Source organism: Drosophila guanche, unplaced genomic scaffold (genome assembly GCF_900245975.1).
Source record: "Drosophila guanche unplaced genomic scaffold, DGUA_6, whole genome shotgun sequence".
Classification (NCBI taxonomy): domain Eukaryota; kingdom Metazoa; phylum Arthropoda; class Insecta; order Diptera; family Drosophilidae; genus Drosophila; species Drosophila guanche.
This window is the reverse complement of record NW_022995744.1, coordinates 10,826,349-10,840,847: the sequence shown is the minus strand read 5'-3', so window position 1 is coordinate 10,840,847 and position 14,499 is coordinate 10,826,349. Positions and strand designations below refer to the sequence as shown.

Here is a 14,499-nt window from a genome sequence, read left to right as displayed (position 1 = left end):
GGCAATTTCAAAAGTTCACAGTGGCGTAGTCTCGAACTACGATATTTTAGTTCCCAAAGTGGCCGTGATGTTTGCGGGGGCGGCACTGTGCAACGAGGTGGTTGTTGTACAACAATCACTTTCTTGTTCTACAACAATAGCAAAAACAACTTTTATTGTACAACAACAACAACATTAATTGACAACAACATCAGCACATTTTTGTTTTCTTGTTTTCTCCTTAGTGTGGGGGCCGATCAGGACGAGAAATGCCTCCTTGTGATCACGTGAATGTCCTGTATCGTTTTCAATCCTTTCGGATGGAAGGACCCTAAGGACAATGCCATTTTAAGGATGTTTTAAATACAAACCCTACAATGCCATAGCTTGGCTATATCCTGTCGGATCAGGACAAGCTATACCTAATCGTGATCGGGACAATGTCCTGGACCCCTTGCAAGCACTTCGGATGCAAGGGTATTAAGGATAATGCCTTTTTAAGGATGTTTTTACTAGAATCCATACAACGCTATTACTCGGCTGTTTCCTGTCGGATCAGGGCATGCCCCACCTCCTGTTGGGCAGACAAGTCTCCTGCATCGTTTGAATCCATCAAGGACCTCAAGGACGGCAGGATATCGCTGTTTTTACGCGTTTTTATAAAAGGGTACCTTTCGGCTTGAAAGTATGCTATACTTTTTAGCACAAAAGGGGCCCCGAAAAGATACTACACATATTATAAACTAATACAAGCCGGGTGAAAGTATGCTACACTTTTATTTGTGAAAACCCAATCCCGCCCCAATCCGATTCGGTTACCACTCTCAGATTGGAAATGGTCCACTTCAAGGAAGTAGGATTCGCTCCTGTATGGTTATGTTTGCCGGGTGCTGCGACCCCCCAGCCTTGGTTGTAATCACAGCGCATTCACGCTCCAGCTGGATCACCACATAGTTGAGCCCAATGTTGGGGACGATACCTATACAACATCGACCATTTGTGTATTGCAAAAGCTGCAAGATCCTCATCCTTCAGCGCCATGATGAAAGCGATTTTATTTTCTGAAAAATATAAAACGAGAATATTTTAAAAGAGAAATGTTGGCAGAGTCAACCTTACACCTTACCATCTCATTGCACCTCTTTTCATCTACACTAAATTGAGGCAAATATCGCAAACTCGAATCCTTGCTCTTTTCCTGGCATCTGGACCAAATGGCATCCTGTCGAGCACTAAACAAGTTCAATATCTGCATCGTCTCGCTCCGTCTGCGAGCTGGTAATACTTTCAGATTATCGATGGGATGCAGTTCCTCATCAGGTGGTACAGTATAGCTTTAGGGCCCGGGACTTGCGCGCATTCGCCTTGAAATAGGATCCATATCGCACCCTGCAGCAGCAGGATCTTTGCGGGTGCCGTGTGGCCGCTGGAGCTATCTTTCTATCCGCGCCAAGGCCAGTAGAGGATCAAAATATGTATATCTCTTGTCCAAATGGGCCAATAACAAGAATCGTTCATCTGTCACTGACCCCATGGTTCATGAGACGCTTATATTTTTCCGACTGGTCCTCTTTTGAGTGTCATCCAGCTTTGCCTCCAGTTGGCAGACATCACCTATTTTATCACATTCCCCAGGCATGTATCAAACGAATTGTGCTGCTTAATATCTGATCCGTATAGACTGATGCTCGGGCTCCAAATGCAGCCGAGACAGAGTGTCAAACTACTATTGAAAAGCTGAGAATTGAATTTGGGAGAGACGATATTTGTTAGCTATCAAAGCGGATTGGCGTCGGGAGAGTGATTCGAAACTTACTTGAGTTCCGCTCATGAGCGAGGTGGCCTCCTGGTGCTAAGCTAAACTCGCAGAATGTTTTGAGTTCGCATGTGCTCAAAAACGGCTCCGAGTTGGCACCGCAGATGACATCCCTTTGCAGATCCCCCAAGATCCACCGGATGTCTTTTCTGGTTTTCTGCGTCGGCCACCGATCCACGTTCCATTCAAATTGTCCACCAGGTAGTAGACGTGGGATCTGGATGTCCTACTTTGCCTTGCCGCACAAGAATATAGTTCTAAAAACTAAAGAAATTTATTAAACTTGGCAAATGATCATCCAAACGATAGAACAGGCCGCAAGGACACAAAATGTAGCACACTGCCTGTTTGGTACCTACCGCTTTTTACTTATACTGCAATTGACATGATGCGGTATCAGCGATGACTATTTATCGTTTTATTTATGTTCTTTATGGATAATTATCCTTTTTGTATTGGTTTTTACAGTAAATTGGAAATTTTGTGTTCTTATTGCAGTGTGGCCGCAGTTCTATCGAGAAAATATACCGTCTGACCCCTAGAAGTATTAAGAAAAATACCCTAGCATTTTAAAAATATACCGAGGAAAATAATTTTACTTGATTTTGATATTCTGTTCTATTTTACCAGCAAGCTTAGTCTCTCCACACTTCACATATAATTTCATGAGATAGAAGAATCAATTTTCTTGAAGATTGGATAGTGCTAACGACTTGCTTTGGTTTTTGTAATTGCCGTTTTAATCAAATTCTGAAATATGCAGCAGCTATGTTGTGTTGGTAACCAGTGCTTCAAAACGATTAATAGAAATATCGATAGGAAACGGGTATATCGAGTATTACTGATGGCTGAGAACAGCTCGCCGCCATAAAACAGAAGCATCGCTGCTGCCACACTAAAAATGTATGTAAACAATCACAACCAAGTGAAATTCGCCTTAATTAGTTTCCCAACAATTAAATAATATATTAAGTGAAAGCAAAACTATTACTTTAGTTTAATTGCCCGCCGGGGAGCACAAACATGGATGGACGAAAACTGCTGCAACCTGTGAGGGCAACAAATCCTATTGTCTTCATGGACATTGATATTGGCCAGGAGGATGGTGAGTTGAGTTGATCTCCAAGACATCTCCATGCCAACCTCATTTTTCCATATGTCACAGCGGGACGCATGGTAATTGAGCTGCGCAAGGATGTTGTGCCAAAGACAGCGGAAAATTTCCGGGCCCTGTGTACGGGAGAGTGCGGAATAGGGCAGCTCGGACAGCCGCTGCACTACAAGGGCAACCGTTTTCACAGAATCAAGCGGGTGTTCGCTGCGCAGAGTGGGGATGTGGTTAAGAACGATGGCACCAGCGGCGAGAGTATTTATGGGCCTGTATTCGAGGACGAAAACTTTCAGCTCACGGTGGGAAAACATTGCATTTAGAGAACGTTTTAAGCACACTAATGATTTAACGTTGAATCCCTCTCCGCAGCACAACGAGGAAGGGGTGGTGAGCATGGCCAACTATGGCACCCCAAACACCAACAACTCACAGTTCTTCGTAACGGCCGTGGGTTGCGAAAATCTAAACGGAATCAATGTGGTTGTAGGCCGCGTGCTGCGCGGTCTGGGTGTCGTAGCCGAAATGGAACTGAACTGCAACGACGAGGGAGATCCCACGGCGGAGATTGTGATAAGGAACTGCGGTGAACTGGCGCAAGGCGAGGACTGGGGCATCGAGTGCAGCGACGAGACTCCAGACAAGCTCCCGCCCTACCCAATGGACTGGACGGGCAAGTCCGATAAGTACACAGTGAGTAAAGCAAATTAGAATGATTATCAGATTCATCACATCTCTTGCAGTCCGACGAAGCAGTGGATCTGCTGACGGGCGTTCGCCAATCGGGCAATCACTTCTATCAGTTGGGTCGTTATCACGAAGCTCGTGCCAAATACCGCAAGGCAAATCGCTACTACCATTACCTGAGCAACCAGTTCGGCTGGCAGCCACTGAGAAACGTTAAAAAGACCTCCAACGATGCGAGTATGAGAAAACTTGAAGCTTTTTTTACGGTCAACAGCATCAACTCGGCCGCTGTCGATCTTAAGTTGGGAAACTACGCAAGTGCCAAATACGACTGCTCCGAGGCCATTAGACTGGATCCTAGATGCAGCAAAGCCTTCTACAGGCGGGGCCAGGCACATCGCGCCCTGCGCAACTACGAGGAGGCCATCAACGATCTGAAGAGTGCCCACGCTCTCCTGCCGGACAACAAGCAAATCCTAAATGAACTGAACGGCACCAAGCAGCTCCTGGCTGAGTACAACCGACAACAGCGTAACGCGCTCAAAAATCTATTTGCATAGTTTCGGGAATTAGTTGTGTTAAATGTAAATACTTACTTATTAATAAATGTTTTTGAGTTATGAGCAACAGCAGTCAGTGGATGACTTCCACAAAAACAAAGATCAAATCTCACGTTCTTCTTTCGGGAGAGTAAATGATGGATTGCGCTCTGTAATTGATAAATATTTAGATAGTACCTAAAACACATTTGATCGCACACAATTAATAATGATCGCTTACCTACATTGTAGTGTCTACAATGTTTCTTACGGGCTAACCGATTACATATGTATAAAAGTAGCTTAGATTTGCTATAAACTTAGCCTACGTATAGTCGTATTTAAAGATTTGTCACAATGTCCTGTTCGCTGCGATGCAGATTGCCGGAGGCGCTGCTTGCCGAGTAGCTCTTCATGCTGATCTCCATGTTGGTCAGAGCGCTGGATACATGATACAAGTTCTCCGAGAGTATAGCATATACCTCAAACAGTTCCGAATCCGATTTAGATACGATAAAGGCTTCTGCTGAAGAAGAGAGAGCAAGGTAGTGTGGTTCATGGAATCGGTTTTCTTGATTTCTAAGCATACCCGTTCGGTCCTTCATGATGCCATGCGCATATGCATTCAATATTACCGACATCTCATCGCATTTCATTCGACTGTCCAGGTTACTATAGCTACACAGGGTCAGGTTTTGATCTCCGGCAGCGACCAGCGTCGACACCCGCCGATACTGACGCACATGAGCAATGGCGCTGGGCCAGCGTTGCAGATCGATGTGCTCGTGCAGAGCTGTCTCAAATTCCTCCTGAGTCATGGGCAAGCCCGGCGACGGAGTCGGCGTGTGCTCACCCTCCGTGGAAGTTGAAGATTCCAGGCAATCCAGTTCGGCTTCGCTGGTGTATCGCACCAAAGCATCGCGAACCAGAGCATAGAGATCGGATATGTCATGCATCTGCAATTGGAGTGATTTTATGTTAGAAAGATCCTCGCTTTAACTCTTCGTTCACTCACGTCTTCGTTGATGCGGAAATGATTAACCACATTCGAGGATATCTTGTGATTCGATTCAATAAGCAGCAGCAGTTGGAACATTAGCTTGTACAAAGAGCGTCCCAGGTCTAAAACCACCTCGGTGGAGGCTGGGTCAAATGGCATGTACGCAATGCTGGAACAGCTGGGCAGCTCCAAGCCAGATGCAGCCACATCGGATTCGTTGAAGAGCGACAGCTTGCAACTGGTCTTCACAGCATCGAGACACTGGAATATACAAATATAATTATTATAATGTCTATATTGGCAAAGGTATGATTATTTCACCTCCAAGACCTGGTCCTTGCGGTCAAAGAAAGTCTCCAAATGCTCTTGCACTTCCAGCACATTGAAGCGCAGCGTCTCAAACAGCTTGGGAGTAGTCGCTTGCAACTCGCTGCACCACACCTGTGGCGGATCAGCCCGAGAGCTCAGCAGGTCGGTGAATAGAGAGATCCGATTGCCCAGCTGTGAGCCAATGCCAGTGAAGAACTTCTTTGCCTCCTTAGAAATGCTAATCGTCTTGAAAGTTATCTCCTTGACCAGCCTGTAGAGCTGCTGCAGCAGCTCCGATGTGTGAGCCGAGGGCTGGTTCACCAGCATGGCCTGCAACTGCCGCCGCCAGTTCTCCTCCGCCTCATCCCGAATGGCGGCACCGAATCTTATGATGCCCGGCAAATGCGGCGAGGCGTTGCATGGCGTTATATCGCCCAGGTCGCCAGCACTGGAACCGCTGGTGTCACTCCGCGAGACAGAGTTGCGACGCCGCCTCTCACGCAGACTGAGGGATGTGGGCGGCACAGCACTGTAGCCAGACTTTAGGAACGACTGGCGATGATCCTCATCCAGGGGGGACTCGGATTCGGCCTCTTCATCGGAGGAATCGTCCGCAGTCTGTCGTTTGCGCTTGCTCAGTATCGGCGTCTTGTCACTGAAGCTGTCCTCCAGAGCGGAAGAATGTCCTCCCTTGATGGAACCGCCGATGCCACTGCCGCAATTCAGACGGTCCTCATCGCCCTCGAACAACTGATGACGACGCACGCCCCAGTTGAAGTTGTCCGTGGACTCGCCGGCAATGCTGTCCTCGTACTCGAGGAAGTCAAAGTCCTTGAAGACGGTAAAGTCGGGCTGGCCATCGTCGCGACGCGAGCCGCTGCTCAGATCGCCCTGCGGACCCGAGGTCTCTTCGGTGGAAGAGGCGGCCGATGACTGCCGCTCCATCAGATCCGAAGACTGGCTGAAGATAACCTGTGGTGGGGCGAGTGGTGGGCAGATATTAGTAAGACTCTGAGCAATACGAGAGGGATAAACATTCAGGGATTATATAGTATAATAGAGTTGAATAGTAGAGATAAGATAAAGCTTACGCTTTGTCTGGTCGCAATCGATCCGGTTAGTAGTGACGTGCTAAACGACTAAATGTGTTCCCAGATAAACGACAAACAGTGTAAACGAAACGAAACGAAAGGTACAGTTTCAAACAAAACACATGCACAACATGGAAATGAAAATGGTAATGGGATAACATAACGGGTCAAGCGAATGGCGGTTCGTGTTGGAATGTATGGGAATGAAACACAGGCAGAAACAGAAACGAATTGAATTGCTTGGGAAAAAAGCTACTACATGCGATCTTATCGTAAATATATGATACACAGAAAAAGCAAAAAAGAAGACAAGTCGCGGCACAGAGAAACGTGTCCTTTACCTTTGAGCAAATTGAGTTTATGAAATCATCCTAGGATTGAGTACGAGTATGTTTCGATTTGGTATCGATTTGGGTTGATTTGTTAATGATGATAATGGCGTGTTAATTGTTTTTTGGTTTTTGGATTTTGATTTTTTTGTTTTTGTTTTTGTTTTACATGAAAGAAAAAGAGTTAGAAATAAATAATCGCATATGCATGAAGACCACATCAGAGAGTAGAGTAGAGAAGGGTGGATTAGGATAGCTCTAGGGGAGCCTAAGGCATGCACCTGGCTATGTACAAGCAGCAACCGAATGCTGAAGCAGCTCCAGCTCCCGCTCCCGTCAAAGCAATCACTTACCGATGGCGACTTGGGCAGGCCGACACGCTGGCCACAGGTGGTCAGCAAATTGACCAGACACTCACGCACGCGACACTGCGACATCCAGGGCCGCTTCCATCCACTCAAGGGCACGGTATCCGCCGGCGACAAGCTTGCACTGCGCCGTGGCGAGTTCGGTGTGCCCACCAGGCTGCTTCCGGCTCCGATCGCATGCTGTTGCTGATGCTGGGCAGCAGCCGCTGCGGCAATGGCCGCCACATTCGATTGGGCGCGTTGCTGTTGCAGCTGTGCATTGGCCTGCTGCTGGGCACTGGGCGCCACAGACACCGTTGTTGCATTGGTCAGGGTGGAATTCAGCGAAGAGCTGCCCGTGGTGGATGCAGCTCCGGCCGGGACTGACTCTTCGTTCTTGAGCAGGATGCGGCGGCCGATGAGCGGTGTTTGTGAGACGTCAAAGGTGAACTCCATGGTGCGACCGGCCAGTTCCTTTTTACAGAACATATCCGAGTCCGGATATGCGCCGTAGAAGGAGAACGATAACCCGGCGCTGCTGCCATCGCTGGGCGGCACCACCTGCAGCGAGGAGCTGCGCGTCACAATCAGTTTGAGGATCTTCAGCGAGTCCTTCCAGTTCACCGTCTGCCATAAAACATGCAAAAATAACATTACTTCTCAGCTCATGGGAGAATACTTTTCCAAGGTCCAACTTACATCCAGGTATTTTCCAACGGCACGCAACAGATCTGCATTGATGGTCTGGGCTTGCGGTGCCGACAGATCGACGTAGTGCAGCATGCAGTGGATGACATTCAAAACGGGCACCTGCACCTGCTGCGGCCCCTTCTCCAGCACCTCGATGAGGAAGGCCACCATGTGGAGACCCATGTGGGCGTACGTGTCATGCAGATACTTGACCACACACTTTGTCCACTGGAAGGACTCCTTGCAGAAGGTCTTGCGGCTGTACAGCAACATCACAGTGCCCAGATTCTCGAGCTTGGCGCCTAATTCCGTGGATACCTGAGCAATGTTCTCGGCACTGCGTATGCAGATCTCGTTGGCATCCTCGTAGTGCAACAGCATGTACGGCAGCAGCGCAATCACGTTCATGGGGAAGGCACAACTCTGTGTCGGATCGCAAACGGGCAGCGTGAGCAGCGGTGCAAACTGGGATAGAAGCGTGATGGTCGGCTCGTAGGTGGCACTGTGAGTGCAGCCCTAGAACAGAAATCGATAAATACTTTCTGGTTCAACCGTTTTCCCCTTCTAAGAACGCACCTTCAGGAGCAGCGCATGCACACCCGGATAGGCTGTCCATTTCAGCTGCTGCTGCAGCTTTTCCACCTTGTCCCTTGCATCTGGTCGATCCAGCGGCAGGCGGTGCAGCACTCTGGTCAGCAGGCGCAGAGCCAGCATGAACTCATGCTCGTAGTCCGACTCCAACAGCGACACCGATAGCCAGAAGAGCTGTGCCAAGATCGTCATCTTGTCATCCTGCGTGGCTGTGTCGCCTAGCATCTTCAGACTTTGCGCGCTACGGGATCGCGACAGGGCAGAGCCAGCGCCCATGCCCACTCCGCCGACACCAAACTTGCTGACAACGCTGCGCTCGAGATCAATGCCAGAGGAGCGGTTCCTCAGCTCCACCTGCTTATCGCAGGGCGAGTTGTTGGCCTTGCGGCCACAGTAGGAGACCGAGTAGCTGGTACTGCGTCCATGGCTGGGTATCGAGTAGTTGGATGACTGAGGCGTCATGCCTGAGGGCGACTTCTTGCCGGGCAGAATGGAGTTGGGGCCGCCGTCTTTGTTGTTCAGATTGGGTGTGCTCTTGAAAATGTCCTTCATTACATCCAGCGGCCGGAAGTCCGAGTCGAGGCTGTCCACGGCCGCTTCCAGAGTGAGCAAAAGCTCCGTCACATAGCCCTGCATGTCCTCGCCCTGCTCGGCCACCGTCTCCACTAGCCTGGACAGGATATCCGACAGCATGCGAGAGTTGATGGGCACATTCAGGGCCCGGAAGATCTGCAGACAACGTCCGGCATAGTGTCGCGAGGAGCAGGAGAGTCCCAGCTGCAGTGCGGTCTGTGCCCAGCGCTCGGCGATGCGAGCCTGTGGATAGCTGTCCGCGAACACCTTCACCATGTGCTTGAGAAAGCAGCTCAGCTGCTCTGCTGACTTTACGGCCCACACTTTAGCGGTGATGTCCTCGTAGTTCCACAGCTGCTGGCATGTGTCCTGCGCGAGGAACTTCAGCAGGCTCTTGATCACATGCGCAATGGGCATGCTGGGGCCGGGTTGGGGCGGTGCATGCTCGTCCGCATTGATGAGCGGCACTTCCGAGTTCTCCGAATTATTCGGATTGATTTGCAGTGCAGCGGGCGTACCTGCCAGACCTGGGATCGTGGCATTGGTGTTTGTCTGGCCTCCAGTTGCCTGCTGCAGGTTATGCGGCGTTTTCGGCTGATTCTGCTGATTGGCGCTGGAGCTGGAGTGTGCCGCAATAATCGTGGAGCTGGACAGATTGTGCTGCAGGGCATAGGCCGCTGCCTGCGGGCTTACATGCAGCAAATAGCTGTCGAACTGCTGATGCAGCTCCGTGAAATTGTTGTCGATCACGGGCAGGGCGGGCACGGTCAGGCCCAGGTCCAGTTTACTTGTCTCGCTGTTCAGCAGAATGCGGGCCACGGTCAGGTGATCGTTGTGCTCGGCCAGCACGATCAATAGATTGACGCACAGCTGCTTGCAATGCTCCCGCACAATAATCCGTGTGTGGTCCAGGCCAAGGAACAGAATGTGCAGCATCAAAGGCAAGTGCAGAGTCCAATCGATGCCCGGTATTCCATCTACCACAATGTCTGTGAGCAGCATCACGGCTACGTTGCATCTGCAAATTAGAGCAATATTGAGATTGGATATCAAACTACATGGTTTAGCAGAGTTTCTTCCATAAATTACATTTGAAGAACGTTAAAACTAATGGCCATTAGCAGATACAAATATATCTCACGTTGCTCGCTTGTATCGCTAATTACCCCCCAAGCTGGAGTACTTCCCAGGTTCAATGGTAAACCCTTAGCCAGTGGCTCAAATATCGTATATAAGTGGGCAGACAACCCCAGTTGAGAACAAAGTTCCTGCACAATCATGCAACTATTGGGGGGAATCTTATTGTTGGCTTTTGCTTTTGCCTTTGGATTTGCTCAAGAAAATGGCACTGAAAACACGCCTCCGGATCATGTGATTGTCAATGGCTATCCAGCCTACGAGGGCAAGGCGCCCTATCTTGTTGGACTTGTTCTGTTCACGGACGGAAGCAACAGCAACGCCGTTGGTGCTGGCAGTGTTATAGGCCACAATTGGGTCCTGACCGCAGCCCACTGCCTCACCACGGACTCCGTGGACATCCACTACGGATCGAATCGGGGTTGGAACGGCCTGTACAAGCACCACGTCAGGAAGGAGAACTTCTTCCGTCATCCAGGCTTTGGCAACTCAGCTGGTCACGACATCGGCTTGATCCGCACTCCGTACGTGGAGTACACCAATGTGGTGAATAGAATCGCTCTTCCGAAGTTTGGCCAAAAGGGAGAACGTTTCGAGAACTGGTGGACCGTTTCCTGCGGCTGGGGTGGCATGTCCAATGGCAAACTCGCGGTCTGGCTCCAGTGCGTCGACGTGCAGATTATCAGCAACAATGAGTGTTCCAGGTCCTATGGCTCTGTCGCCAGCACCGACATGTGCACCAGAATGTCGGACGGAAAGGGTAACTGCGGTGGTGACTCTGGTGGCGCTCTGGTCACACACGACAATCCTATGCAGGTGGGCGTTATAGCGTTTGGATCCAGCAACTGTAAGAGTGGACCTTCCGGCTACACCCGTGTCACCGATCACTTGGACTGGATACGCGAAAAATCCGGAGTTGCCTATTATTAACACCGATCGTGGCTTCGTATCTTTCTTTTGTTTTCTCTTTATATAAAATAAATATATTTTCGGTGTAACTGACACCGCGAGCATCACTAAAACAAGCTTTTGCCATGGTCGTGAGATGAGTTCGTGCACATCCGCGAAAATACACTGCATGGACAGCTTTTAAGCAGTTTAACAGACCCAAGTAATTCAAAATGTAATTTAAAATGTGATTCTACACATCAGCTTATGTACATGCCTACAGGCTCACCAACACTTTTTCATTCGCCCAAAAACTTTCCATGGAGAAAACATTTTTTGTTAGACAGAACCCGAATTCAGTTAATCAATTTTTAAATATGGAAATTTATGGTTTGGATTCTTCATAGCCCTTATCGGTATATTTTTCTTGCCTATCAATCATGTCTAAGTACTAGTAACTGACTTGGAGAGCTCCCTTCCTGCACTTGAAAAGAGACCCCATGGGCCAACAAAAAAAGTAATTAAAATATTGTTATCTGCATAGATAGGATGCAAAATATTAACTCTAGTGGCTACCAAATGGAATATAAGCTGACAGCCTACTCAGTGTAGATCCAAGTTCCAGCACAACCATGAGGGCATCGTGTGCAATTCTCTTGTTGGCTTCTGCCTTTGTATTTGCCAGTGGAAGTCCCACTTTGATCGGGCAACCACAGGGAAATCGTACTGAACGTTCGGATAGAATCGTCAATGGCTATCCAGCCTACGAGGGCAAGGCTCCCTACATCGTCGGACTGTTCCTGCTCACAGACGGCAGCAACAGCGCAGCCGTTGGTGCTGGCACCATAATATCCAACACTTGGGTTCTGACTGCTGCTCACTGCCTCACAACGGACTCGGTGGACATCAACTACGGTTCCAACTGGGGCTGGAACGGCCTGTACAAGCACAATGTCAGAAGGAACAACTTCATCCTTCACCCAGGCTTTGGCAACTCGGCTGGCCATGACATCGGTCTCATTCGCACTCCGTACGTGGACTTCACCAACGTTGTGAACAAGATCCCTCTGCCGAAGTTTAACCAACAGGGAGATCGCTTCGAGGGCTGGTGGTGCGTCGCCTGCGGCTGGGGAGGCATGGACAATGGCAATCTCGCGGAATGGCTTCAGTGCATCGACGTGCAGATCATCAGCAACAATGAGTGTGCCCAGTCCTACGGCTCTGTCGCCAGCACCGATATGTGCACCAGGCAGTCGGACGGCAAATCTGTCTGCGGTGGTGACTCTGGTGGCCCACTGGTCACACAAGACAATCCCATGCTCGTCGGCGTCATAACCTTTGCCTCCACATCCTGCAAGAATGGACCTTCTGGCTATACCCGTGTCACCGATCACTTGGAATGGATACGCGAAAATTCAGGAGTGGCTTACTATTAATAACAGATCTGTTCTTAAAATACTCTACAACATATCTGTATCGCCATACTAAAATAAAGAGTACTTCCCAAAGGTCTGCCTAATTATTACCCTGACTCACCGATGAAATCCGCTGATGGGCAAACTGACATCCGGCAGGAATTCGGTGAGTGGTGCAAAGTATCCGCCATATTCGGGCATAGGCAGGGGATGTGGATGGGCATTTGGTTGCGAGTCTGAAGTGCCGCGCAGCTCCACATTTTCCTCCTGTCGCAGCTCCGGGTCGTTTATCAGTATGTCCTCCGGTCGGGGCAGTATCGAAGGACCAGATGCGGCCCGTATCTTGTCAGCGCCGCGGGGGGGACGACTTCCGCCAGAGCCGGGCGTGACAGCAGCGGCGGCTGCGGCAGCTGCAGCTTGGGTATACGCCCGAATGCCGCTATCCGACTTGCAGGTTCTGCGGAAGGGATTAACATTAGTTGGAGAGCTTTAGGGGCGAACAACTTGCTCATTGACTTGCCCAATTTTAATAGGATCCTCGCCGCTGTGGCGCTTGGTGTGGATGGTGCCCTTTTCGACTGCCAAATCTTGAATCCTGGAGTCATTTATGCCACCCACTGCTTGGCCTGCCAGAAGAGAATGGAATTGGGTTTAAATATTACATTTTAAGAGAGGGTTCCTGGCGTTACCATCAGCACTGTGACTAGATGCCTTGCGCATGCTGGTCAGCCGATAAAAGGGGGGCGTCTCCGTGCGCTCAATCAGACAGTTCAAAGTCTCCACTGTCTGCAGCTCGGCCATCAGCTCATCCAGCAGTCGATCCGGACAGCTCCGAGCGAGATAGAGAGCCACACGCTTGGCCTGGCAACAGAAGAAAAGGATTAGCTCTGTCACAGCGAATTATGTAGAATAAATTACATAGGGCAGCAGTTCGGTGGGGGCCATGCCGCTCATTATGACCAGATAGCGCAGAATGACCTTCAGATTGTTGGGCCAGAACTGACACAAGGTGCCCCACAGCTCCTCGATGTCGCGCGGATGGGCATCCGAGAACTGCAACCGAGAACGCCGAAGATTAAAGATTGAAAGTGACAACGAGAACGATTATTCCTTACCTTGGAAGTTATGTAAAAAAGATTGTTCAGAATCATTTCCGTTGCCTCTGTGGATCCGGTGCCCTCGCGGCGTCCTCGTGTGCCCGAATCCGGAAAGTACTGGCGGAAGAGAGCAGGAAACGAGAATTAAAATCGAGTCAGAGAGCACGACGGAAGTCAATTTCATGCTTACCATTATGTAGGAGAGGGGCGTGGCTGGTGGCACACTCGTGGCCACCAGTTCCATGTTCTGCAGCCAGGGCAGCAGACACTGCAGCAGCAGGGCACGCACATCCTCGCGGGCACTCTGAAAGCGATGCGTTATTTCTGCAGAGAGCAAACAAAAAACACAAAAAAATATTATTAAAGTCTTTGCAGAAGTAACAGGAGGAGGGCATCCACTTACCCGACAATATGGACATGGTGAGCTCTGGCCGGAGCTGGGCCAACTGCTTGGAGAGGAATCGCTGAGAGCGGCAGTAGGCGTTGCTCAGGAGCACATCCAGGGTTCCTACCTTGTCGTCCTCTGAAATAAAACAGGAGACAAGAAAAGTTAGATGGGTGAATTGGTTTCAAAGAAGTGCGATAGGAAAAAGCCCAACCCAACATTGCGAAGCTCTGGACACGACAAACTACCAAAGGCAACTGCGACCAGCTAACAGATTTTTTCCTCACTTGGCGGTGGCATTTCAGTGCCGCAAAAGCTTTCCTCATTAACCAAAGCCGGTAACTGGAATGGCGGCTTGTTATTGTTTGGATTCTTCGGCCCGGCAAGGTGACCAGCCCACAAGAAGCTCATTGAGGGTCTCATTGTCTTGCCGCCACGAAGGAATTCTCCTGCTAACAATGCTGCTGGGCTAATCCCCAAACGTGGTGCCCAGCCACTTGTTGGCATTCCTGCCAGCC

The 14,499-nt window shown here is 49.7% G+C and overlaps 4 protein-coding genes across 19 annotated transcripts in view; 3 read left to right on the top strand and 1 right to left on the bottom strand.

Moving 5' to 3' along the window:
- The window catches only part of LOC117580017 (protein furry), a 63,668-nt gene that overhangs the window by 12,395 nt on the left and 36,774 nt on the right, over positions 1-14,499 (bottom strand). For 3 of the 16 annotated variants that reach the window (XM_034266223.1, XM_034266234.1, XM_034266229.1), the window contains 16 exons: positions 14,000-14,119; positions 13,787-13,920; positions 13,615-13,713; positions 13,418-13,552; positions 13,189-13,360; positions 13,020-13,125; positions 12,621-12,956; positions 8,472-10,077; positions 7,905-8,411; positions 7,212-7,832; positions 6,871-6,900; positions 6,530-6,577; positions 5,451-6,410; positions 5,145-5,390; positions 4,719-5,085; positions 4,271-4,655 (listed from right to left, as the gene is read on the bottom strand). In XM_034266223.1, the coding sequence (XP_034122114.1) occupies positions 4,471-4,655; positions 4,719-5,085; positions 5,145-5,390; positions 5,451-6,410; positions 6,530-6,577; positions 6,871-6,900; positions 7,212-7,832; positions 7,905-8,411; positions 8,472-10,077; positions 12,621-12,956; positions 13,020-13,125; positions 13,189-13,360; positions 13,418-13,552; positions 13,615-13,713; positions 13,787-13,920; positions 14,000-14,119 (5,672 nt within the window). In that variant the 3' untranslated portion in view covers positions 4,271-4,470. The other 13 variants (XM_034266230.1, XM_034266236.1, XM_034266233.1 and 10 more) reach the window with 8 other exon arrangements.
- LOC117580027 (peptidyl-prolyl cis-trans isomerase D) lies at positions 2,699-4,239 on the top strand. The gene is made up of 4 exons (XM_034266253.1): positions 2,699-2,900; positions 2,961-3,205; positions 3,276-3,596; positions 3,647-4,239. Exons 1-4 carry the CDS (start codon positions 2,819-2,821, stop codon positions 4,148-4,150), a joined length of 1,152 nt encoding a protein of 383 aa, XP_034122144.1. The 5' UTR covers positions 2,699-2,818; the 3' UTR covers positions 4,151-4,239.
- On the top strand, positions 10,323-11,213 carry LOC117580033 (serine protease 1-like). Its single transcript, XM_034266261.1, has one exon. It carries the CDS (start codon positions 10,338-10,340, stop codon positions 11,124-11,126), a length of 789 nt encoding a protein of 262 aa, XP_034122152.1. The 5' UTR covers positions 10,323-10,337; the 3' UTR covers positions 11,127-11,213.
- Positions 11,698-12,604, top strand: LOC117580032 (serine protease 1-like). Its single transcript, XM_034266260.1, has 2 exons — positions 11,698-12,528; positions 12,581-12,604. The coding sequence occupies exon 1, from the start codon at positions 11,717-11,719 to the stop codon at positions 12,518-12,520; it is 804 nt and encodes a 267-aa protein (XP_034122151.1). The 5' UTR covers positions 11,698-11,716; the 3' UTR covers positions 12,521-12,528; positions 12,581-12,604.